General features: G+C 45.9%; 1 protein-coding gene across 2 annotated transcripts; it reads left to right on the top strand.

Annotated features, from left to right (window-relative positions):
- The first annotated feature begins 11,603 nt into the window (after positions 1–11,603).
- Positions 11,604–23,727, top strand: LOC139572857 (neurensin-1-like). 2 transcript variants are annotated; one of them, XM_071395667.1, is made up of 3 exons: positions 11,604–11,716; positions 17,871–18,144; positions 22,317–23,727. In XM_071395667.1, exons 2-3 carry the CDS (start codon positions 17,956–17,958, stop codon positions 22,713–22,715), a joined length of 588 nt encoding a protein of 195 aa, XP_071251768.1. In that variant the 5' UTR covers positions 11,604–11,716; positions 17,871–17,955; the 3' UTR covers positions 22,716–23,727. The 2 variants fall into 2 exon arrangements, with proteins under 2 accessions (XP_071251768.1, XP_071251769.1); XM_071395668.1 differs by having other exon boundaries at positions 11,615–11,716; positions 17,931–18,144.
- The last annotated feature ends 3,288 nt before the right edge of the window (positions 23,728–27,015 follow it).

Genomic DNA, 27,015 nt, shown 5'->3' with positions numbered 1-27,015 from the left:
GGGTATAGTGATAGTGAGGGTGTAGTGATAGTGAGGGTATAGTGATAGTGAGGGTGTAGTGATAGTGAGGGTGGAGTGATAGTGAGGGTGGACCAGGCTGGTAGGATGGTATTGACCCCAGACAGACAATGTGTAGTGATAGTGAGGGTGTAGTGATAGTGAGGGTGTGGTGATAGTGAGGGTGTAGTGATAGTGAGGGTGTAGTGATAGTGAGGGTGTAGTGATAGTGAGGGTATAGGGTTAGTGAGGGTGTAGTGATAGTGAGGGTGGAGTGATAGTGAGGGTGTGGTGATAGTGAGGGTGTAGTGATAGTGAGGGTGTAGTGATAGTGAGGGTATAGTGATAGTGAGGGTGTAGTGATAGTGAGGGTGGACCAGGCTGGTAGGATGGTATTGACACCAGACAGACAATGTGTAGTGATAGTGAGGGTGTAGTGATAGTGAGGGTATAGTGATAGTGAGGGTGGAGTGATAGTGAGGGTGTAGTGATAGTGAGGGTATAGTGATAGTGAGGGTGTAGTGATAGTGAGGGTGTAGTGATAGTGAGGGTGGACCAGGCTGGTAGGATGGTATTGACACCAGACAGACAATGTGTAGTGATAGTGAGGGTGTAGTGATAGTGAGGGTATAGTGATAGTGAGGGTGGAGTGATAGTGAGGGTGTAGTGATAGTGAGGGTATAGTGATAGTGAGGGTGTAGTGATAGTGAGGGTGTAGTGATAGTGAGGGTGGACCAGGCTGGTAGGATGGTATTGACACCAGACAGACAATGTGTAGTGATAGTGAGGGTATAGTGATAGTGAGGGTGGACCAGGCTGTCTTAGATTTGAATGACTCATCTGTATGAGTCACACTGCATCTTGGTACACTTCCAGCTTCTGTTATTAACATGTAACACTGAACAACTCTGCTGCCAGGAAGACAACACAGGCCTTTACCCACAAGGGACACACGGTGGAATACAACATCTGTTCAGGAGTATGTTAACCGGATGATGCCAGGGTCCAACATACAGTGGTCCTGTTGTGGACTTAGTGTTTTATTACTGAAGGTAGGCCTTCCATCATTGGCCAGAGAACCCAGAATCAGAAACACAACGTGGACATTTATAAAGTGATTTGATGCGTACTGGAATCTGGTCACATATTTGCTAGACAGGTTGATTCATTACAGTAATTGATTGATTTAATTGATTAGGTGTTTGTAAAAAGGAATCCTGTTTTTGGTGTTTTGGCAGTGTTCTCCTCCCTCATCTGTTACCTCCGGTAAAAAGAGAGAAATGGGAACCAGTGACTAATGCCTAAATGCTCGCTTCACATTTCATTTATGAACATTTTGAACATCTTGGCCATGTTCTGTTATAATCTCCACCCGGCACAGCCAGAAGAGGACTGGCCACCCCTCATAGCCTGGTTCCTCTCTAGGTTTCTTCCTAGGTTTTGGCCTTTCTAGGGAGTTTTTCCTAGCCACCTTGCTTCTACACCTGCATTGCTTGCTGTTTGGAGTTTTAGGCTGGGTTTCTGTACAGCACTTTGAGACATCAGCTGATGTAAGAAGGGCTATATAAATACATTTGATTTGATTTGATTCACATGCTACGTAAATGTGTGGCAGCAGTGTTGTTCAGTCTTACATGTTAATAACAGAAGCTGGAAGTGTCCCATGATGTAGTGTGACTCACACAGATGACTCATTTCAGATCTAAGACAGCCTGGTCCGCCCTCACGACGGGCGACAGGTAGCCTAGCGGTTAGAGCGTTGGGCTAGTAACCCAAAAGGTTGTTTGATCGAATCCCTGAGCTGACAAGGTAAAAATCTGTTGTTCTGCACCCGGAACAAAGCAGTTAACCCATTGTTGCTAAGTCATCATTGTAAATACGAATATGTTCTTAACTGACTTGCAAAGTTACATTTTTTTAAATGGAGCTATAAATATGCTGACGGGAATTCAATTCAGGGGGATTGGTTCTAGAATCATTGTAAGATTTCAACCGCGTAGAACGTAAGGAAAGGTTGTTGTGTGTAAAATCTTACCCTCATCGGTGGTTTAATTCCAGTCCATTCTCCTTTATAGGAGTTGTATAATTCTTACATCATTATTAGAAACATGTCCAAGATCTTGTCCAAAACAGAGAGGTGTTGCAAAGGGGATCTCACAGCTTGTTCTGTCCTGTTTCTGGGCCTCATTTAACTGTTGATATCAGCCTGCTTGTCTCGTTGGGGAGGGTTGGCACTATTACATCCCTAGTTCCTATGGAAACACACATCCAGTCAGGGCTGGTTGTACCATCTACATATTATTACTGTAGAGCCATACAGGTATATTTAATGGAGGTGGTCATTACCGTAGAGCCATACAGGTATATTTAATGGAGGTGGTCATTACTGTAGAGCCATACAGGTATATTTAATGGAGGTGGTCATTACTGTAGAGCCATACATGTATATTTAATGGAGGTGGTCATTACTGTAGAGCCATACAGGTATATTTAATGGAGGTGGTCATTACTGTAGAGCCATACAGGTATATTTAATGGAGCTGAACTTTTATTTTTTATCATTAATTTCTATTAGGCTCAGAACAATCTGAAACACAGCCAAAACGAACTGTAAATGCATCCAACCCGTTTGTAAAGTCACCAGCTTGGTGTAGTCATTGCATGTCAGCAGTATGGGACCAAATACTAAACTTTTGTCCACTTTATTTATAAGAATCTTTAGCGGTGTCAATCATTTTGACCCCTACCTTTTTGGGGGAAAAAATATTACTTGTTAATCAAAATATCTTTCTCCTTAGCAATTGTATTAGTATAAAATAATATAATTCGTCACATTTTTGGAGCATACAATATAGCTCAGTCATTATTGCTGATCTGTATCAAGGGTAATAATTTCGGAGGGCACTGCATATGTAATGGACGTCGTTCAGTGAACCATGAGGAACATAACCTTGTGTTGCAATGCAAGTCAATACCAAGACTTCAGGTCTTCAGGTTATTACAGTCAGGATAAGGCTTCAGGTCTTCAGGTTATCACAGTCAGGATAAGGCTTCAGGTCTTCAGGTTATCACAGTCAGGATAAGGCTTCAGGTCTTCAGGTTATTACAGTCAGGATAAGGCTTCAGGTCTTCAGGTTATCACAGTCAGGATAAGGCTTCAGGTCTTCAGGTTATTACAGTCAGGATAAGGCTTCAGGTCTTCAGGTTATTACAGTCAGGATAAGGCTTCAGGTCTTCAGGTTATTACAGTCAGGATAAGACTTCAGGTCTTCAGGTTATTACAGTCAGGATAAGGCTTCAGGTCTTCAGGTTATTACAGTCAGGATAAGGCTTCAGGTCTTCAGGTTATTACAGTCAGGATTCAGGTCTTCAGGTTATCACAGTCAGGATGTAGGTCTTCAGGTTATCACAGTCAGGATAAGGCTTCAGGTCTTCAGGTTATCACAGTCAGGATAAGGCTTCAGGTCTTCAGGTTATTACAGTCAGGATAAGGCTTCAGGTCTTCAGGTTATTACAGTCAGGATAAGGCTTCAGGTCTTCAGGTTATTACAGTCAGGATAAGACTTCAGGTCTTCAGGTTATTACAGTCAGGATAAGGCTTCAGGTCTTCAGGTTATCACAGTCAGGATAAGGCTTCAGGTCTTCAGGTTATCACAGTCAGGATAAGGCTTCAGGTCTTCAGGTTATCACAGTCAGGATAAGGCTTCAGGTCTTCAGGTTATCACAGTCAGGATAAGGCTTCAGGTCTTCAGGTTATTACAGTCAGGATAAGGCTTCAGGTCTTCAGGTTATCACAGTCAGGATAAGACTTCAGGTCTTCAGGTTATTACAGTCAGGATAAGGCTTCAGGTCTTCAGGTTATTACAGTCAGGATAAGGCTTCAGGTCTTCAGGTTATTACAGTCAGGATAAGGCTTCAGGTCTTCAGGTTATCACAGTCAGGATAAGGCTTCAGGTCTTCAGGTTATTACAGTCAGGATAAGGCTTCAGGTCTTCAGGTTATCACAGTCAGGATAAGACTTCAGGTCTTCAGGTTATTACAGTCAGGATAAGGCTTCAGGTCTTCAGGTTATTACAGTCAGGATAAGGCTTCAGGTCTTCAGGTTATTACAGTCAGGATAAGACTTCAGGTCTTCAGGTTATTACAGTCAGGATAAGGCTTCAGGTCTTCAGGTTATTACAGTCAGGATAAGGCTTCAGGTCTTCAGGTTATCACAGTCAGGATAAGGCTTCAGGTCTTCAGGTTATTACAGTCAGGATAAGGCTTCAGGTCTTCAGGTTATCACAGTCAGGATAAGACTTCAGGTCTTCAGGTTATCACAGTCAGGATAAGGCTTCAGGTCTTCAGGTTATCACAGTCAGGATAAGGCTTCAGGTCTTCAGGTTATTACAGTCAGGATAAGGCTTCAGGTCTTCAGGTTATTACAGTCAGGATAAGGCTTCAGGTCTTCAGGTTATCACAGTCAGGATAAGGCTTCAGGTCTTCAGGTTATTACAGTCAGGATAAGGCTTCAGGTCTTCAGGTTATCACAGTCAGGATAAGGCTTCAGGTCTTCAGGTTATCACAGTCAGGATAAGGCTTCAGGTCTTCAGGTTATTACAGTCAGGATAAGGCTTCAGGTCTTCAGGTTATTACAGTCAGGATAAGACTTCAGGTCTTCAGGTTATTACAGTCAGGATGTAGGTCTTCAGGTTATTACAGTCAGGATAAGGCTTCAGGTCTTCAGGTTATTACAGTCAGGATAAGGCTTCAGGTCTTCAGGTTATTACAGTCAGGATAAGGCTTCAGGTCTTCAGGTTATTACAGTCAGGATAAGGCTTCAGGTCTTCAGGTTATCACAGTCAGGATAAGGCTTCAGGTCTTCAGGTTATCACAGTCAGGATAAGGCTTCAGGTCTTCAGGTTATTACAGTCAGGATAAGGCTTCAGGTCTTCAGGTTATTACAGTCAGGATAAGGCTTCAGGTCTTCAGGTTATTACAGTCAGGATAAGACTTCAGGTCTTCAGGTTATTACAGTCAGGATAAGGCTTCAGGTCTTCAGGTTATTACAGTCAGGATAAGGCTTCAGGTCTTCAGGTTATTACAGTCAGGATAAGGCTTCAGGTCTTCAGGTTATTACAGTCAGGATAAGACTTCAGGTCTTCAGGTTATTACAGTCAGGATAAGGCTTCAGGTCTTCAGGTTATCACAGTCAGGATAAGACTTCAGGTCTTCAGGTTATCACAGTCAGGATAAGGCTTCAGGTCTTCAGGTTATTACAGTCAGGATAAGGCTTCAGGTCTTCAGGTTATCACAGTCAGGATAAGACTTCAGGTCTTCAGGTTATTACAGTCAGGATAAGGCTTCAGGTCTTCAGGTTATCACAGTCAGGATAAGGCTTCAGGTCTTCAGGTTATTACAGTCAGGATAAGGCTTCAGGTCTTCAGGTTATCACAGTCAGGATAAGGCTTCAGGTCTTCAGGTTATCACAGTCAGGATAAGGCTTCAGGTCTTCAGGTTATTACAGTCAGGATAAGGCTTCAGGTCTTCAGGTTATTACAGTCAGGATAAGGCTTCAGGTCTTCAGGTTATCACAGTCAGGATAAGGCTTCAGGTCTTCAGGTTATCACAGTCAGGATAAGGCTTCAGGTCTTCAGGTTATCACAGTCAGGATAAGGCTTCAGGTCTTCAGGTTATTACAGTCAGGATAAGGCTTCAGGTCTTCAGGTTATTACAGTCAGGATAAGGCTTCAGGTCTTCAGGTTATCACAGTCAGGATAAGGCTTCAGGTCTTCAGGTTATTACAGTCAGGATAATGCTTTAGGTCTTCAGGTTATTACAGTCAGGATAATGCTTCAGGTCTTCAGGTTATCACAGTCAGGATAAGGCTTCAGGTCTTCAGGTTATTACAGTCAGGATAAGACTTCAGGTCTTCAGGTTATTACAGTCAGGATAAGGCTTCAGGTCTTCAGGTTATTACAGTCAGGATAAGACTTCAGGTCTTCAGGTTATTACAGTCAGGATAAGGCTTCAGGTCTTCAGGTTATTACAGTCAGGATAAGGCTTCAGGTCTTCAGGTTATTACAGTCAGGATAAGGCTTCAGGTCTTCAGGTTATTACAGTCAGGATAAGGCTTCAGGTCTTCAGGTTATTACAGTCAGGATAAGGCTTCAGGTCTTCAGGTTATCACAGTCAGGATAAGGCTTCAGGTCTTCAGGTTATTACAGTCAGGATAAGGCTTCAGGTCTTCAGGTTATCACAGTCAGGATAAGGCTTCAGGTCTTCAGGTTATTACAGTCAGGATAAGGCTTCAGGTCTTCAGGTTATCACAGTCAGGATAAGGCTTCAGGTCTTCAGGTTATCACAGTCAGGATAAGGCTTCAGGTCTTCAGGTTATTACAGTCAGCATAAGGCTTCAGGTCTTCAGGTTATCACAGTCAGGATAAGGCTTCAGGTCTTCAGGTTATCACAGTCAGGATAAGGCTTCAGGTCTTCAGGTTATCACAGTCAGCATAAGACTGTAGGTCTTCAGGTTATCACAGTCAGGATAAGGCTTCAGGTCTTCAGGTTATTACAGTCAGGATAAGACTTCAGGTCTTCAGGTTATTACAGTCAGGATAAGGCTTCAGGTCTTCAGGTTATCACAGTCAGCATAAGACTGTAGGTCTTCAGGTTATCACAGTCAGGATAAGGCTTCAGGTCTTCAGGTTATCACAGTCAGGATAAGGCTTCAGGTCTTCAGGTTATCACAGTCAGGATAAGGCTTCAGGTCTTCAGGTTATTACAGTCAGGCTAAGGCTTCAGGTCTTCAGGTTATTACAGTCAGGATAAGGCTTCAGGTCTTCAGGTTATCACAGTCAGGATAAGGCTTCAGGTCTTCAGGTTATTACAGTCAGGATAAGGCTTCAGGTCTTCAGGTTATTACAGTCAGGATGTAGGTCTTCAGGTTATTACAGTCAGGATAAGGCTTCAGGTCTTCAGGTTATTACAGTCAGGATAAGGCTTCAGGTCTTCAGGTTATTACAGTCAGGATAAGGCTTCAGGTCTTCAGGTTATCACAGTCAGGATAAGGCTTCAGGTCTTCAGGTTATTACAGTCAGGATAAGGCTTCAGGTCTTCAGGTTATTACAGTCAGGATAAGGCTTCAGGTCTTCAGGTTATTACAGTCAGGATAAGGCTTCAGGTCTTCAGGTTATTACAGTCAGGATAAGGCTTCAGGTCTTCAGGTTATCACAGTCAGGATAAGGCTTCAGGTCTTCAGGTTATTACAGTCAGGATAAGGCTTCAGGTCTTCAGGTTATTACAGTCAGGATAAGGCTTCAGGTCTTCAGGTTATCACAGTCAGGATAAGGCTTCAGGTCTTCAGGTTATCACAGTCAGGATAAGGCTTCAGGTCTTCAGGTTATCACAGTCAGGATAAGGCTTCAGGTCTTCAGGTTATCACAGTCAGGATAAGGCTTCAGGTCTTCAGGTTATTACAGTCAGGATAAGGCTTCAGGTCTTCAGGTTATTACAGTCAGGATAAGGCTTCAGGTCTTCAGGTTATTACAGTCAGGATGTAGGTCTTCAGGTTATTACAGTCAGGATAAGGCTTCAGGTCTTCAGGTTATCACAGTCAGGATAAGGCTTCAGGTCTTCAGGTTATCACAGTCAGGATAAGGCTTCAGGTCTTCAGGTTATTACAGTCAGGATAAGGCTTCAGGTCTTCAGGTTATTACAGTCAGGATAAGGCTTCAGGTCTTCAGGTTATCACAGTCAGGATAAGGCTTCAGGTCTTCAGGTTATCACAGTCAGGATAAGGCTTCAGGTCTTCAGGTTATCACAGTCAGGATAAGGCTTCAGGTCTTCAGGTTATTACAGTCAGGATAAGGCTTCAGGTCTTCAGGTTATTACAGTCAGGATAAGGCTTCAGGTTATTACAGTCAGGATAAGGCTTCAGGTCTTCAGGTTATCACAGTCAGGATAAGGCTTCAGGTCTTCAGGTTATTACAGTCAGGATAAGGCTTCAGGTCTTCAGGTTATTACAGTCAGGATAAGGCTTCAGGTCTTCAGGTTATTACAGTCAGGATAAAGCTTCAGGTCTTCAGGTTATTACAGTCAGGATACGGCTTCAGGTCTTCAGGTTATTACAGTCAGGATAAGGATGTAGGTCTTCAGGTTATCACAGTCAGGGTAAGGCTTCAGGTCTTCAGGTTATCACAGTCAGGATAAGGCTTCAGGTCTTCAGGTTATTACAGTCAGGATAAGGCTTCAGGTCTTCAGGTTATTACAGTCAGGATGTAGGTCTTCAGGTTATTACAGTCAGGGTAAGGCTTCAGGTCTTCAGGTTATTACAGTCAGGATGTAGGTCTTCAGGTTATCACAGTCAGGATAAGGCTTCAGGTCTTCAGGTTATTACAGTCAGGATAAGGCTTCAGGTTTTCAGGTTATTACAGTCAGGATAAGGCTTCAGGTCTTCAGGTTATTACAGTCAGGATAAGGCTTCAGGTCTTCAGGTTATTACAGTCAGGATAAGGCTTCAGGTCTTCAGGTTATTACAGTCAGGATAAGGCTTCAGGTTTTCAGGTTATTACAGTCAGGATAAGGCTTCAGGTCTTCAGGTTATTACAGTCAGGATAAGGCTTCAGGTCTTCAGGTTATTACAGTCAGGATAAGGCTTCAGGTCTTCAGGTTATCACAGTCAGGATAAGGCTTCAGGTCTTCAGGTTATTACAGTCAGGATAAGGCTTCAGGTCTTCAGGTTATTACAGTCAGGATAAGGCTTCAGGTCTTCAGGTTATTACAGTCAGGATAAGGCTTCAGGTCTTCAGGTTATTACAGTCAGGATAAGGCTTCAGGTCTTCAGGTTATTACAGTCAGGATAAGGCTTCAGGTCTTCAGGTTATTACAGTCAGGATAAGGCTTCAGGTCTTCAGGTTATTACAGTCAGGATAAGGCTTCAGGTCTTCAGGTTATTACAGTCAGGATAAGGCTTCAGGTCTTCAGGTTATTACAGTCAGGATAAGGCTTCAGGTCTTCAGGTTATCACAGTCAGGATAAGGCTTCAGGTCTTCAGGTTATTACAGTCAGGATAAGGCTTCAGGTCTTCAGGTTATTACAGTCAGGATAAGGCTTCAGGTCTTCAGGTTATTACAGTCAGGATAAGGCTTCAGGTCTTCAGGTTATTACAGTCAGGATAAGGATTTAGGTCTTCAGGTTATTACAGTCAGGATAAGGCTTCAGGTCTTCAGGTTATTACAGTCAGGATAAGGCTTCAGGTCTTCAGGTTATTACAGTCAGGATAAGGCTTCAGGTCTTCAGGTTATCACAGTCAGGATAAGGCTTCAGGTCTTCAGGTTATTACAGTCAGGATAAGGCTTCAGGTCTTCAGGTTATTACAGTCAGGATAAGGCTTCAGGTCTTCAGGTTATTACAGTCAGGATAAGGCTTCAGGTCTTCAGGTTATTACAGTCAGGATAAGGCTTCAGGTCTTCAGGTTATCACAGTCAGGATAAGGCTTCAGGTCTTCAGGTTATTACAGTCAGGATAAGGCTTCAGGTCTTCAGGTTATTACAGTCAGGATAAGGCTTCAGGTCTTCAGGTTATTACAGTCAGGATAAGGCTTCAGGTCTTCAGGTTATTACAGTCAGGATAAGGCTTCAGGTCTTCAGGTTATTACAGTCAGGATAAGGCTTCAGGTCTTCAGGTTATTACAGTCAGGATAAGGCTTCAGGTCTTCAGGTTATTACAGTCAGGATAAGGCTTCAGGTCTTCAGGTTATTACAGTCAGGATAAGGCTTCAGGTCTTCAGGTTATTACAGTCAGGATAAGGATTTAGGTCTTCAGGTTATCACAGTCAGGATAAGGCTTCAGGTCTTCAGGTTATTACAGTCAGGATAAGGCTTCAGGTCTTCAGGTTATTACAGTCAGGATAAGGCTTCAGGTCTTCAGGTTATTACAGTCAGGATAAGGCTTCAGGTCTTCAGGTTATTACAGTCAGGATAAGGCTTCAGGTCTTCAGGTTATTACAGTCAGGATAAGGCTTCAGGTCTTCAGGTTATTACAGTCAGGATAAGGCTTCAGGTCTTCAGGTTATTACAGTCAGGATAAGGCTTCAGGTCTTCAGGTTATTACAGTCAGGATAAGGCTTCAGGTCTTCAGGTTATTACAGTCAGGATAAGGCTTCAGGTCTTCAGGTTATTACAGTCAGGATAAGGCTTTAGGTCTTCAGGTTATCACAGTCAGGATAAGGATTTAGGTCTTCAGGTTATTTACAGTCAGGGTAAGGCTTCAGGTCTTCAGGTTATCACAGTCAGGATAAGGATTTAGGTCTTCAGGTTATTACAGTCAGGATAAGGCTTCAGGTCTTCAGGTTATTACAGTCAGGATAAGGATGTAGGTCTTCAGGTTATCACAGTCAGGATAAGGCTTTAGGTCTTCAGGTTATCACAGTCAGGATAAGGATTTAGGTCTTCAGGTTATTTACAGTCAGGGTAAGGCTTTAGGTATTCAGGTTATCCCAGTCAGGATAAGGCTGTAGGTCTTCAGGTTATCACAGTCAGGGTAAGGATTTAGGTCTTCAGGTTATCACAGTCAGGATAAGGCTTTAGGTCTTCAGGTTATCACAGTCAGGATGTAGATCTTCAGGTTATTTACAGTCAGGGTAAGATGTCAGGTCTTCAGGTTATCACAGTCAGGATAAGGCTTTAGGTATTCAGGTTTTCACAGTCAGGGTCCACCAGATACCCAGACCCAGTCACATACAATATTTGAATATCAATTTTAGATTTGCTCCATCGTCTTCCACGTATAAGATAAGGACTGAGCTCCATGTTCTGCTGTTCCTATGAACCAACTTTTTGTTTTATCTTAAATGTAATCACTGATATCATACACACGTTGCACGTGCTTCTGCCTCTGCATTGCTTGCTCTTTGGGCTTTTAGGCTGTGTTTCTGTCGACTGCTCAAAACATCAGAATTATGAGCCCAGACTACCTCCAGTCGCAACCAACCAATCATCACGCGGCCCCACCTCTACCTGCCACGGGGCTCACCAGCTTGCAGTCCTAAAACCAGGAAATGAGTTACCTCTAGAGAAGTTAATGGGGAAAGAATAGGGTTTTGGGATAAACGCTGGAAATAAGATCTGCTTAGGCTTAGAACATCTTATAAATTATATGAGGTAATATGAGTCATCTAACATGACCTTTATGACTTATGAAGCTAGGATTCCAGTATTTATGCTGCAGTAGTTTATGTGTCGGGGGGCTAGGGTCAGTTTGTTATATAATTATAATTATTAATATAATAATAATAATTAATAATATATATTATAATTTGATTTGATTTGTATGTGCTTTATATGTTGTTATTTTTGTATTACATAAATGGTTCAAAATTCACAAAAAGTGAAGAAAACTGACGAAAACTATCTCATAGAACAAAACATTTCAGATCTCCTAAGCCTGTGTTTACCACATACCTTAGTTTCAGCGTTTATCGAAAAAAAAAAAAAAAAAAAAACGTATTTCCCATAGACTTTATCCAACGAACCATGGCGGAGTTAGTGCCTACAAAATGACGCCATTATACTGTGACCCTCTTTGAGCATGTCGACAAGACATGGATCTGACGCCTGCGCAGAAGCCAGCGTGAGTCTGAATCATCGATAGGGAGACTGTCGGAGCTAAGAATCTAGAGTGATGGGACCTGAGTGAAGGAACAGCCGCGAGTGATCACTCTCCAAGCCGGTTATGACAGGTAGATTTCAGCCTTCTATGCATTCGGATATTGTTTTAACGGTTTTTTAAAACGGGTTCATAGTGGAAACGACTGTACTAGGCTATCTGATGTGGATTACATAATAGTGGTGGAAATATGATTCATTGTATGGCATTTCAACATCTGGAAGTAACATTTAAAATGAGAAAATGTCTTGATCTACTGTGTCAACATTTAGAGTGGGATTAACTGTCGAGTTATGTATTTATTTTTGAAAGAACTAGACAGAAGACGTGTTGTCAGACTCAGATCAATAGTGTTTGTAGTTTTGTAAATAGACAGTTGACTTCCCAATCTCAACTTTATTTAGCCTATAGCATGCGCCTGGTGTGGCTCTTAGAATCCAAAAGCAAATCCGTTTACTTTGACGATAACAGCTTGTAGCCTAATCGATTACATGGTTTGATGCTATTATCTTAGATAAAAAAGATGTCTCAAGGGGACTGTGAAGGCAAGACGAAGGAAGGACGTGTGTGTCAGAGCAGTATGGCGTCATGTCTTACGTCCCTGCCCTCCTTGGGTAGAGCGGATTCACATTCAGCACCATGGACAGCGACAGCTCTCTCTCTCTCGCTCTGGTAGTCGCAGCTATAAAAGAAGGTCGCATATTTACGCTACATGTTCACCGCCCCGCAAATAGCACTGTTTCCTTCGTGTTTCGGTTTAAATGTTCATTATTTGAGATTCTAGAATGGGTTGGGTTCCAATCGGTGAGAGAACACGATCAGGTGTATTGACCACTGGCTTCCACGTGACCTTATAATTGGTATGACAGAGGTTATTGTATCGGCTACGTTGTCGTTTCTGTTGTGTTTGTTTACTTGACAACTAGGTTTGTGTTTACATGGTTATATTACTCATCAAAGCATTGGATTGAAACAAAATGACGCTGTGGGCTCTTCAGAGACATATTTATTATGTATGATAGAGATTGTCAAGGAGTACACAAACTATACATATTGCATATCTCATTATTAGCATTTTGCATAATACTAAATGCTGAATATTTAAAGTCATTATTTTTGCCATATGCACATTCGATTTTATTTGACCTTTATTTTAAAGACCAAGGTCTCTTTCACAGACAAGTCCTGCATACACATAACTTACAAAATAACAACAAATACAACTACATCATTCAACACTGACTACATGTAGACAACATAACTGTTATTCATTCAGAGAGTCTACATAACATCCTTCAACACTGACTACATATAGACAACAGCAGTGTTATTCATTCAGAGAGTCTACATAACATCCTTCAACACTGACTATATGTAGACAACAGCAGTGTTATTCATTCAGATAGTCTACATAACATCCTTCAACACTGACTACATGTAGACAACAGCAGTGTTATTCATTCAGAGAGTCTACATAACATCCTTCAACACTGACTACATATAGACAACAGCAGTGTTATTCATTCAGATAGTCTACATAACATCCTTCAACACTGACTACATGTAGACAACAGCAGTGTTTTTAATTCAGAGAGTCTACATAATATCCTTCAACACTGACTACATGTAGACAACAGCAGTGTTATTCATTCAGATAGTCTACATAACATCCTTCAACACTGACTACATGTAGACAACATAACTGTTATTCATTCAGATAGTCTACATAACATCCTTCAACACTGACTACATATAGACAACAGCAGTGTTATTCATTCAGATAGTCTACATAACATCCTTCAACACTGATTACATGTAGACAACAGCAGTGTTATTCATTCAGATAGAGTCTACATAACATCCTTCAACACTGACTACATATAGACAACAGCAGTGTTATTCATTCAGATAGTCTACATAACATCCTTCAACACTGACTATATGTAGACAACAGCAGTGTTATTCATTCAGATAGTCTACATAACATCCTTCAACACTGACTACATATAGACAACAGCAGTGTTATTCATTCAGATAGTCTACATAACATCCTTCAACACTGACTACATGTAGACAACAGCAGTGTTATTCATTCAGATAGTCTACATAACATCCTTCAACACTGATTACATGTAGACAACAGCAGTGTTATTCATTCAGATAGAGTCTACAAAACATCCAGCAGGTAGTGTAGCAGGTTGCAGGTAGCAGATAGAAGGTAATAGGCAGCAGGTAGTAGGTAGCAGGCAGCAGGTAATAGGCAGCAGGTAGTAGGTAGCAGGCAGCAGGTAATAGGCAGCAGGAAGCAGGTAGCAGGTAATAGGCAGCAGGTAGAAGGTAGCAGGTAGCAGGCAGCAGGTAATAGGCAGCAGGTAGTAGGTAGCAGGCAGCAGGTAATAGGCAGCAGGAAGCAGGTAGCAGGTAATAGGCAGCAGGTAGAAGGTAGCAGGTAGCAGGCAGCAGGTAATAGGCAGCAGGAAGCAGGCAGCAGGTAATAGGCAGCAGGAAGCAGGTAGCAGGTAATAGGCAGCAGGAAGCAGGTAGCCGGTAATAGGCAGCAGGAAGCAGGTAGAAGGTAATAGGCAGCAGGAAGCAGGTAGCAGGTAATAGGCAGCAGGAAGCAGGTAGCAGGTAATAGGCAGCAGGAAGCAGGTAGCAGGTAATAGGCAGCAGGAAGCAGGTAGCAGGTAATAGGCAGCAGGAAGCAGGTAGGAGGTAATAGGCAGCAGGAAGCAGGTAGCAGGTAATAGGCAGCAGGAAGCAGGTAGCGGGTAATAGGCAGCAGGTAGAAGGTAGCAGGTAGAAGGCAGCAGGTAATAGGCAGCAGGAAGCAGGTAGCAGGTAATAGGCAGCAGGTAGCAGGTAAAACAGGTAGAAGGTAAAACAGGTAGCAGGTAATAGGCAGCAGGCAGCAGGTAATATGCAGCAGGTAGCAGGTAATAGGCAGCAGGTAGCAGGTAATAGGCAGCAGGCAGCAGGTAATAGGCAGCAGGTAGCAGGTAATAGGCAGCAGGTAGCAAAGCAGGTAAAATGGGTAGCAGGTAGCAGGTAGAAGGTAACAGGTAGCCCTTATGTCCCATGTAACCACGATGTGATAGAAACCAGCCCTTATGTCCCATGTAACCACAACGTGATAGAAACCAGCCCCTGTGTTCCATGTAACCACAATGTGATAGAAACCAGCCCTTATGTCCCATGGAACCACAATGTGATAGAAACCAGCCCTTATGTCCCATGTAACCACGATGTGATAGAAACCAGCCCTTATGTCCCATGTAACCACAATGTGATAGAAACCAGCCCCTATGTTCCATGTAACCACAATGTGATAGAAACCAGCCCTTATGTCCCATGTAACCACATTGTGATAGAAACCAGCCCTTATGTCCCATGGAACCACAACATGATAGAAAGCATCCCTTATGTTCCAAGGAACCACAATGTGATAGAATTCAGCCCTTATGTCCCATGTAACCACAGTGTGATAGAAACCAGCCCTTATGTCCCATGGAACCACAACGTGATAGAAACCAGCCCTTATGTCCCATGGAACCACAGTGTGACAGAAACCAGCCCTTATGTCCCATGGAACCACAATGTGATAGAAACCAGCCCTTATGTCCCATGGAACCACAATGTGATAAAAACCATCCCTTATGTCCCATGGAACCACAGTGTGATAGAAACCAGCCCTTATCTCCCATGTAACCATGATGTGATATAAACCAGCCCTTATGTCCCATGGAACCACAATGTGATAGAAACCAGCCCTTATGTCCCATGGAACCACAACGTGATAGAAACCAGCCCTTATGTCCCATGGAACCACAATGTGATAGAAACCAGCCCTTATGTCCCATGGAACCACAGTGTGATAGAAACCAGCCCTTATGTCCCATGGAACCACGATGTGATAGAAACCAGCCCTTATGTCCCATGTAACCACAATGTGATAGAAACCAGCCCTTATGTCCGATGGAACCACGATGTGATAGAAACCAGCCCTTATGTCCCATGTAACCACGTTATGATAGAAACCAGCCCTTATGTCCCATGGAACCACAATGTGATAGAAACCAGCCCTTATGTCCCATGGAACCACGTTATGATAGAAACCAGCCCTTATGTCCCATGTAACCACAATGTGATAGAAACCAGCCCTTATGTCCCATGGAACCACGTTATGATAGAAACCAGCCCTTATGTCCCATGTAACCACGTTATGATAGAAACCATCCCTTATGTCCCATGGAACCACGCTGTGATAGAAACCAGCCCGTATGTCCCATGGAACCACAGCGTGATAGAAACCAGCCCTTATGTCCCATGGAACCACGTTGTGATAGAAACCAGCCCTTATGTCCCATGGAACCACGTTGTGATAGAAACCAGCCCTTATGTCCCATGGAACCACGATGTGATAGAAACCAGCCCTTATGTCCCATGTAACCACAGTGTGATAGAAACCAGCCCTTGTGTCCCATGTAACCACGTTATGATAGAAACCAGCCCTTATGTCCCATGTAACCACGTTATGATAGAAACCAGCCCTTATGTCCCATGTAACCACAATGTGATAGAAACCAGCCCTTATGTCCCATGGAACCACAATGTGATAGAAACCAGCCCTTATGTCCCATGTAACCACAGTTTGATAGAAACCAGCCCTTGTGTCCCATGTAACCACATTATGATAGAAACCAGCCCTTATGTCCCATGTAACCACGTTATGATAGAAACCAGCCCTTATGTCCCATGTAACCACGTTATGATAGAAACCAGCCCTTATGTCCCATGTAACCACGTTGTGATAGAAACCAGCCCGTATGTCCCATGGAACCACAGCGTGATAGAAACCAGCCCTTATGTCCCATGGAACCACGTTGTGATAGAAACCAGCCCTTATGTCCCATGGAACCACAGCGTGATAGAAACCAGCCCTTATGTCCCATGGAACCACGTTGTGATAGAAACCAGCCCTTATGTCCCATGGAACCACGTTGTGATAGAACCCAGCCCTTATGTCCCATGGAACCACAATGTGATAGAAACCAGCCCGTGATTGGGAGGCCCATAGGGTGGGCGTACAATTTGCCCAGCGTCGTCCGGGTTTGGCTGGGGTAGGACGTCATTGTAAGTAAGCATTTGTTCTTAACTGACTTACCTAGTTAAATAAAGGTTACATTTAAAAATATATATATAAAAAAATAATGGTTATACACCATGGACTGAGTTGATGTGGATTTGTTATTCCTGCATGTTGTTGTTTCTACATAAGCAGCAGCTTGAACATTACTATTCAGGAGGCAGAAACACAACGTGGTATCCTGAACAGGTAGCATGTAGCATGTAGCAGGCAGAAACACAGCCTAATATCCTGAACATGTAGCAGGTAGAAACACAACCTAATATCCTGAACAGGTAGCATGTAGCAGGTAGCAGGCAGCATGTAGCAGGCAGAAACACAACCTAATATCCTGAACAGGTAGCAGGCAGAAACACAACCTAATATCCTGAACAGGTAGCAGGTAGCAGGCAGAAACACAACCTAATATCCTGAACAGGTAGCAGGCAGAAACACAACCTAATATCCTGAACATGTAGCAGGTAGCAGGCAGAAACACAACCTAATATCCTGAACAGGTAGCAGGTAGCAGGCAGAAACACAACCTAATATCCTGAACAGGTAGCAGGTAGAAACACAACCTAATATCCTGAACAGGTAGCAGGTAGAAACACAACCTAATATCCTGAACAGGTAGCAGGTAGAAACACAACCTAATATCCTGAACAGGAAGCAGGTAGAAACACAACCTAATATCCTGAACAGGTAGCAGACAGCAACACAACCTAATATCCTGAACAGGTAACAGGCAGAAACACAACCTAATATCCTGAACAGGTAGCAGATAGCAGGCAGCAACACAACCTAATATCCTGAACAGGAAGCAGGTAGATACACAACCTAATATCCTGAACAGGAAACAGATGGATGATTCAAAATGGGAGCAACACTGTGACTGATCATTCAGCATTATATCTCTCTCCCATAATAAAACTGTTTATATGTGTGTGTGTGTGTGTGTGTGTGTGTGTGTGTGTGTGTGTGTGTGTGTGTGTGTGTGTGTGTGTGTGTGTGTGTGTGTGTGTGTGTGTGTGTGTGTGTGTGTGTGTGTGTGTGTGTGTGTGTGTGTGTGTGTGTGTGTGTGTGTGTGTGTTGTGTGCAGGCAGTGGCACCCGGTGTGTGTGAGGTTAGTGTGGTGCTCTCTCTCTCTCTCTCTCTCTAGACAGAGCTGAGGTGAAAGGGTCAGGATGGCATCAGCCTGTGCTGAGATCTGTGGGTCAGACCACGCTGAACAGACGACGCAGCACGACCAGCGATACGGCGTCAGATCATACCTCCACCAGTTCTACGAGGAGTGTACCGCCTCCATCTGGGAACGCGACGAAGACTTTCAGATTCAGAGATCGCCTAGTCGGTGGAGCTCTGTCCTCTGGAAGGTATGAAACGTGAGAGAAGAGATATTGGGGTATTGGGGTATTGGGATATTGGGATATTGGGATATTGGGGTATTGGGATATTGGGATTTTGGGATATTGGGATATTGGGATATTGGGATATTGGGATATTGGGATATTGGGATATTGGGGCCAAGGTGCTGACAACATCCTGACATGGTCTGGGTAGTGTATTGAGCCAGGTTACTGTGAACATCTGCCTGTTCAGGTCTGTCTAGTGTTAGGAACCCTGATCCTGTCTCTCCCTCCCCCAGGTCTGTCTAGTGTTAGGAACCCTGATCCTGTCTCTCTCTCCCCCAGGTCTGTCTAGCGTTATGAACCCTGATCCTGTCTCTCTCTCCCCCAGGTCTGTCTAGCGTTAGGAACCCTGATCCTGTCTCTCTCTCCCCCAGGTCTGTCTAGTGTTAGGAACCCTGATCCTGTCTCTCTCTCCCCCAGGTCTGTCTAGTGTTAGGAACCCTGATCCTGTCTCTCTCTCCCCCAGGTCTGTCTAGTGTTAGGAACCCTGATCCTGTCTCTCTCTCCCCCAGTCTGTCAAGTGTTAGGAACCCTGATCCTGTCTCTCCTTCCCCAGGTCTGTCCAGTGTTAGGAACCCTGATCCTGTCTCTCCCTCCACCAGGTCTGTCTAGTGTTAGGAACCCTGATCCCGTCTCTCCCTCCCCCAGGTCTGTCTAGTGTTAGGAACCCTGATCCTGTCTCTCTCTCCCCCAGGTCTGTCTAGCGTTAGGAACCCTGATCCTGTCTCTCCCTCCCCCAGGTCTGTCTAGTGTTAGGAACCCTGATCCTGTCTCTCCCTCCCCCAGGTCTGTCTAGTGTTAGGAACCCTGATCCTGTCTCTCTCTCCCCCAGGTCTGTCTAGTGTTAGGAACCCTGATCCTGTCTCTCCCTCCCCCAGGTCTGTCTAGCGTTAGGAACCCTGATCCTGTCTCTCCCTCCCCCAGGTCTGTCTAGTGTTAGGAACCCTGATCCTGTCTCTCCCTCCCCTAGGTCTGTCTAGTGTTAGGAACCCTGATCCTGTCTCTCCTTCCCCAGGTCTGTCTAGTGTTAGTAACCCTGATCCTGTCTCTCCCTCCCCCAGGTCTGTCTAGTGTTAGGAACCCTGATCCTGTCTCTCCCTCCCCAGGTCTGTCTATTGTTAGGAACCCTGATCCTGTCTCTCCCTCCCCCAGGTCTGTCTAGTGTTAGGAACCCTGATCCCGTCTCTCCCTCCCCCAGGTCTGTCTAGTGTTAGGAACCCTGATCCTGTCTCTCTCTCCCCCAGGTCTGTCTAGTGTTAGGAACCCTGATCCTGTCTCTCCCTCCCCCAGGTCTGTCTAGTGTTAGGAACCCTGATCCTGTCTCTCCCTCCCCCAGGTCTGTCTAGCGTTAGGAACCCTGATCCTGTCTCTCCCTCCTCCAGGTCTGTCTAGCGTTAGGAACCCTGATTCTGTCTCTCCCTCCCCCAGGTCTGTCTAATGTTAGGTTCCCTGATCCTGTCTCTCCCTCCCCCAGGTCTGTCTAGTGTTAGGAACCCTGATCCTGTATCTCCCTCCCCCAGGTCTGTCTAGTGTTAGGAACCCTGATCCTGTCTCTCCCTCCCCCAGGTCTGTCTAGTGTTAGGAACCCTGATCCTGTCTCTCCCTCCCCCAGGTCTGTCTAGTGTTAGGAACCCTGATCCTGTCTCTCATCCATCCTTCCCCCAGGTCTGTCTAGTGTTAGGAACCCTGATCCTGTCTCTCCCTCCCCCAGGTCTGTCTAGTGTTAGGAACCCTGATCCTGTCTCTCCCTCCCCCAGGTCTGTCTATTTTTAGGAACCCTGATCCTGTCTCTCTCTCCTCCAGGTCTGTCTAGCGTTAGGAACCCTGATCCTGTCTCTCCCTCCCCCAGGTCTGTCTAGTGTTCGGAACCCTGATCCTGTCTCTCCTTCCCCCAGGTCTGTCTAGTGTTAGGAACCCTGATCCTGTCTCTCCCTCCCCCAGGTCTGTCTAGTGTTAGGAACCCTGATCCTGTCTCTCTCTCCCCCAGGTCTGTTTAGTGTTAGGAACCCTGATCCTGTCTCTCCACCAGGTCTGTCTAGTGTTAGGAACCCTGATCCTGTCTCTCTCCCCCCCAGGTCTGTCTAGTGTTAGGAACCCTGATCCTGTCTCTCTTTCCCCCAGGTCAGTCTAGTGTTAGGAACCCTGATCCTGTCTCTCTCTCCCCCAGGTCTGTCTAGTGTTAGGAACCCTGATCCTGTCTCTCCTTCCCCAGGTCTGTCTAGTGTTAGTAACCCTGATCCTGTCTCTCCCTCCCCCAGGTCTGTCCAGTGTTAGGAACCCTGATCCTGTCTCTCCCTCCCCCAGGTCTGTCTAGCGTTAGGAACCCTGATCCCGTCTCTCCCTCCCCCAGGTCTGTCTAGTGTTAGGAACCCTGATCCTGTCTCTCTCTCCCCCAGGTCTGTCTAGCGTTAGGAACCCTGATCCTGTCTCTCCCTCCCCCAGGGCTGTCTAGTGTTAGGAACCCTGATCCTGTCTCTCCCTCCTCCAGGTCTGTCTAGTGTTAGGAACCCTGATCCTGTCTCTCCCTCCCCCAGGTCTGTCTAGTGTTAGGAACCCTGATCCTGTCTCTCTCTCCCCCAGGTCTGTCTAGTGTTAGGAACCCTGATCCTGTCTCTCCCTCCCCCAGGTCTGTCTAGCGTTAGGAACCCTGATCCTGTCTCTCCCTCCCCCAGGTCTGTCTAGTGTTAGGAACCCTGATCCTGTCTATCCCTCCCCAGGTCTGTCTAGTGTTAGGAACCCTGATCCTGTCTCTCCCTCCCCCAGGTCTGTCTAGTGTTAGGAACCCTGATCCTGTCTCTCCCTCCCCTAGGTCTGTCTAGTGTTAGGAACCCTGATCCTGTCTCTCCTTCCCCAGGTCTGTCTAGTGTTAGTAACCCTGATCCTGTCTCTCCCTCCCCCAGGTCTGTCTAGTGTTAGGAACCCTGATCCTGTCTCTCCCTCCCCAGGTCTGTCTATTGTTAGGAACCCTGATCCTGTCTCTCCCTCCCCCAGGTCTGTCTAGTGTTAGGAACCCTGATCCCGTCTCTCCCTCCCCCAGGTCTGTCTAGTGTTAGGAACCCTGATCCTGTCTCTCTCTCCCCCAGGTCTGTCTAGTGTTAGGAACCCTGATCCTGTCTCTCCCTCCCCCAGGTCTGTCTAGTGTTAGGAACCCTGATCCTGTCTCTCCCTCCCCCAGGTCTGTCTAGCGTTAGGAACCCTGATCCTGTCTCTCCCTCCTCCAGGTCTGTCTAGCGTTAGGAACCCTGATTCTGTCTCTCCCTCCCCCAGGTCTGTCTAATGTTAGGTTCCCTGATCCTGTCTCTCCCTCCCCCAGGTCTGTCTAGTGTTAGGAACCCTGATCCTGTCTCTCCCTCCCCCAGGTCTGTCTAGTGTTAGGAACCCTGATCCTGTCTCTCCCTCCCCCAGGTCTGTCTAGTGTTAGGAACCCTGATCCTGTCTCTCATCCATCCTTCCCCCAGGTCTGTCTAGTGTTAGGAACCCTGATCCTGTCTCTCCCTCCCCCAGGTCTGTCTAGTGTTAGGAACCCTGATCCTGTCTCTCCCTCCCCCAGGTCTGTCTATTTTTAGGAACCCTGATCCTGTCTCTCTCTCCTCCAGGTCTGTCTAGCGTTAGGAACCCTGATCCTGTCTCTCCCTCCCCCAGGTCTGTCTAGTGTTCGGAACCCTGATCCTGTCTCTCCCTCCCCCAGGTCTGTCTAGTGTTAGGAACCCTGATCCTGTCTCTCCCTCCCCCAGGTCTGTCTAGTGTTAGGAACCCCGATCCTGTCTCTCTCTCCCCCAGGTCTGTTTAGTGTTAGGAACCCTGATCCTGTCTCTCCACCAGGTCTGTCTAGTGTTAGGAACCCTGATCCTGTCTCTCTCCCCCCCAGGTCTGTTTAGTGTTAGGAACCCTGATCCTGTCTCTCCACCAGGTCTGTCTAGTGTTAGGAACCCTGATCCTGTCTCTCTCTCCTCCAGGTCTGTCTAGTGTTAGGAACCCTGATCCTGTCTCTCCCTCCCCCAGTTCTGTCTAGTGTTAGGAACCCTGATCCTGTCTCTCTCTCCCCCAGGTCTGTCTAGCGTTAGGAACCCTGATCCTGTCTCTCCACCAGGTCTGTCTAGTGTTAGGAACCCTGATCCTGTCTCTCTCTCCCCCAGGTCTGTCTAGCGTTAGGAACCCTGATTCTGGTGACAGGCCTCATTGTCCTACTGGTGGGCTACTCCACCCCGACTAAGATCGAAGCGTTCGGGGAAGACGAGCTCCTCTTCGTGGACAGCCACGCCGTGCGCTTCAACCGAGCCTTGGACGTGTGCAAGCTGACGGGCGCCGTGCTGTTCTGCGTGGGCGGCGGCCTGATGGCCGTAGGTCTCCTCCTCTCGGCCTTCTCTAAGAGCTACTCCAAGGAGGAGCTGTACCTGCAGCAGAAGTTCAAGGAGAGGCTGGTTGATATCCAGAATAGCGTCCATCCCATCACCAGAGCTCCTACTCCGGGGGAGAGTAAGATCCCTGTCACCCTGTCTAAAGTGCAAAGTGTCCAGCCCAACTCAGAGACATAACAGCTATCGGTGTAGTAGTGAGAGGTAGATCATCAGTGGTGTTCATGTGTCCTTGTTTCCTTACCCTTCTAAAGGTCAGCTTACATCACCTTAGTGCTTCTCCTTAAAAACAAACCCTGTATATCCAGCACTTACACTAAAGGCCGCAGGAGGAATCACACAGCTCCTTTCATGTAACGCTGTGTTATAAAGGCTGCAGGAGGTTTCACACAGCTCCTTTCATGTAACGCTGTGTAATTAAGGCTGCAGGAGGTTTCACACAGCTCCTTTCATGTAAAGCTGTGTTATAAAGGCTGCAGGAGGTTTCACACAGCTCCTTTCATGTAACGCTGTGTTATAAAGGCTGCAGGAGGTTTCACACAGCTCATTTCATGTAATGCTGTGTTATAAAGGCTGCCGGAGGTTTCACACAGCTCCTTTCATGTAACGCTGTGTTATAAAGGCTGCAGGAGGAATCACACAGCTCCTTTCATGTAACGCTGTGTTATAAAGGCTGCAGGAGGAATCACACAGCTCCTTTCATGTAACGCTGTGTTATAAAGGCAGCAGGAGGTCTCACACAGCTCATTTCATGTAACGCTGTGTTATAAAGGCTGCAGGAGGTCTCACACAGCTCCTTTCATGTAACACTGTGTTATAAAGGCTGCAGGAGGTCTCACACAGCTCCTTTCATGTAACGCTGTGTTATAAAGGCTGCAGGAGGTTTCACACAGCTCCTTTCATGTAACGCTGTGTTATAAAGGCTGCAGGAGGAATCACACAGCTCCTTTCATGTAACGCTGTGTTATAAAGGCTGCAGGAGGAATCACACAGCTCCTTTCATGTAACGCTGTGTTATAAAGGCAGCAGGAGGTCTCACACAGCTCATTTCATGTAACGCTGTGTTATAAAGGCTGCAGGAGGTCTCACACAGCTCCTTTCATGTAACACTGTGTTATAAAGGCTGCAGGAGGTCTCACACAGCTCCTTTCATGTAACGCTGTGTTATAAAGGCTGCAGGAGGTTTCACTCAGCTCCTTTCATGTAACGCTGTGTTATAAAGGCCGCAGGAGGTCTCACACAGCTCCTTTCCTGTAAATCTGTGTTAGTGTCAACTACTAGCTGGGTTACAATCAGCCTACATGATTAATGTACCTAGACCAAGAAACTAACAGACTCACTGTATAGAGCAGTGGTTCTCACCCTGGGGTATTTATCCTATCCACAGAGGGCACTTATCCTATCCACAGAGGGTACTTATCCTATCCACAGAGGGTACTTATCCTATCCACAGAGGGTACTTATCCTATCCACAGGGGGTACTTATCATATCCACAGGCAGAACGTATCATATCCACAGGGGGTACTTATCCTATCCACAGGCAGAACTTATCCTATCCACAGGGGGTACTTATCATATCCACAGAGGGTACTTATCCTATCCACAGGGGGTACTTATCCTATCCACATGGGGTACTTATCCTATCCACAGGGGGTGCTTATCCTATCCACAGGGGGTACTTATCCTATCCACAGGCAGAACGTATCCTATCCACAGGCAGAACTTATCCTATCCACAGGCAGAACTTATCCTATTCACATGGGGAACTTATCCTATCCACAGGGGGTACTTATCCTATCCACAGGCAGATCTTATCCTATCCACAGGCAGAACTTATCCTATCCACAGGCAGAACTTATCCTATCCACAGGCAGAATTATCCTATCCACAGGCAGAACTTATCCTATCCACAGGGGGTACTTGGGAAGACTCATCAGAACGTAGGCCTACTGGTCAAATGAGGGGGTACTTCTGGGGTACAGTAAACAAAGAAGGTAGCAAACCACTAATATAGAGGACATGCCCTGAGACAAAACATTAAGAACACCTGCTCTTTCCATGACATAGACTGACCAGGTGAATCCAGGTGAAAGCCATGATCCCTTATTGATGTCACTTGTTAAATCCACTTCAATCAGTGTAGATGAAGGAGAGGAGGCGGGTTAAAGAAGGATTTTTAAGCCTTGAGACAATTAGAGACATGGATTGTATACGTGTGCCATTCAGAGGGTGAACGGGGCAAGACTAAAGATTTAAGTGCCTTTGAACGTGGTCTGGTAGTAGGTGCCAGACTCACCAGTTTCAGTGTGTCAAGAACTGCAACGCTGCTGGGTTTTTCACACTCAACTGTTTCCCGTGTTTATCAAGAATGGTCCACCACCCAAAAGGACATCCAGCCCACTTGACACAACTGTGGGAAGCGTTGGAGTCAACATGGGTCAACATCACTGTGGGACGGCTTTCGAACACCTTGTAGAGTCCACGAGCCCAGACGAATGGAGGCTGTTCTGCAACTCAATATTAGGAAGGTGTTCTTAATGTTTTGTCCAACTCAGTGTCTCCACTAACGGCTGGAGGCATCACACAGCTCCTTTGAGCTAACTCTTTATCAGTGACACTCAGTCACTGTCTAGCGTAGGTTTTCCATCTTGACTGGATTTATGAGTGTCATCTTCAGCAGTGAAGAATTCAAAGAATGGGGGTCCCTTTTTCCCAAAACTATCTATATTGAGCCTAAGCAATTGCTGCCAACTGTTGTTCTATAATTGCTGTGGTGTAACTAACAGCAGCTGTGATGTAACAAGCAGCAGCTGTGATGTAACTAGCAGCAGCTGTGATGTAATTAGCAGCAGCTGTGGTGTAACTAACAGCAGCTGTGGTGTAACTAGCAGCAGCTGTGATGTAACTAGCAGCAGCTGTGATGTAACTAGCAGCAGCTGTGGTGTAACTAGCAGCAGCTGTGGTGTAACTAGCAGCAGCTGTGGTGTAACTAGCAGCAGCTGTGGTGTAACTAGCAGCAGCTGTGATGTAACTAACAGCAGCTGTGATGTAACTAGCGGCAGCTGTGATGTAACTAACAGCAGCTGTGGTGTAACTAGCAGCAGCTGGGTGTAACTAGCAGCAGCTGTGATGTAACTAGCAGCAGCTGTGATGTAACTAGCAGCAGCTGTGGTGTAACTAGCGGCAGCTGTGATGTAACTAGCAGCAGCTGTGATGTAACTAGCAGCAGCTGTGATGTAACTAGCAGCAGCTGTGGTGTAACTAGCAGCAGCTGTGGTGTAACTAGCAGCAGCTGTGATGTAACTAGCAGCAGCTGGGTGTAACTAGCAGCAGCTGTGATGTAACTAGCAGCAGCTGTGGTGTAACTAGCAGCAGCTGTGGTGTAACTAGCGGCAGCTGTGATGTAACTAGCAGCAGCTGTGGTGTAACTAGCAGCAGCTGTGGTGTAACTAGCAGCAGCTGTGGTGTAACTAGCAGCAGCTGTGGTGTAACTAGCGGCAGCTGTGATGTAACTAGCAGCAGCTGTGGTGTAACTAACAGCAGCTGTGGTGTAACTAGCAGCAGCTGTGGTGTAACTAGCAGCAGCTGTGATGTAACTAACAGCAGCTGTGGTGTAACTAGCAGCAGCTGTGGTGTAACTAGCAGCAGCTGTGGTGTAACTAGCAGCAGCTGTGGTGTAACTAGCAGCAGCTGTGATGTAACTAGCAGCAGCTGTGATGTAACTAGCAGCAGCTGTGGTGTAACTAACAGCAGCTGTGACGTAACTAACAGCAGCTGTGGTGTAACTAGCAGCAGCTGTGATGTAACTAGCAGCAGCTGTGGTGTAACTAGCAGCAGCTGTGGTGTAACTAGCAGCAGCTGTGATGTAACTAACAGCAGCTGTGACGTAACTAACAGCAGCTGTGATGTAACTAACAGCAGCTGTGATGTAACTAGCAGCAGCTGTGGTGTAACTAGCAGCAGCTGTGGTGTAACTAGCAGCAGCTGTGGTGTAACTAGCAGGAGCTGTGATGTAACTAACAGCAGCTGTGGTGTAACTAACAGCAGCTGTGATGTAACTAGCAGCAGCTGTGGTGTAACTAGCAGCAGCTGTGGTGTAACTAGCAGCAGCTGTGGTGTAACTAGCAGGAGCTGGGATGTAACTAACAGCAGCTGCGGTGTAACTAACAGCAGCTGTGATGTAACTAGCAGCAGCTGTGATGTAACTAGCAGCAGCTGTGGTGTAACTAGCAGCAGCTGTGGTGTAACTAGCAGCAGCTGTGATGTAACTAGCAGCAGCTGTGGTGTAACTAGCAGCAGCTGTGGTGTAACTAGCGGCAGCTGTGATGTAACTAGCAGCAGCTGTGGTGTAACTAGCGGCAGCTGTGGTGTAACTAGCAGCAGCTGTGGTGTAACTAGCAGCAGCTGTGGTGTAACTAGCGGCAGCTGTGATGTAACTAGTAGCAGCTGTGGTGTAACTAACAGCAGCTGTGGTGTAAC

This window comes from Salvelinus alpinus, chromosome 4, assembly GCF_045679555.1.
Source record: "Salvelinus alpinus chromosome 4, SLU_Salpinus.1, whole genome shotgun sequence".
NCBI classification, from domain to species: Eukaryota; Metazoa; Chordata; class Actinopteri; order Salmoniformes; family Salmonidae; genus Salvelinus; species Salvelinus alpinus.
Note: the sequence above shows the minus strand (reverse complement) of the source record. Positions and strands in the feature narration are given on the sequence as shown.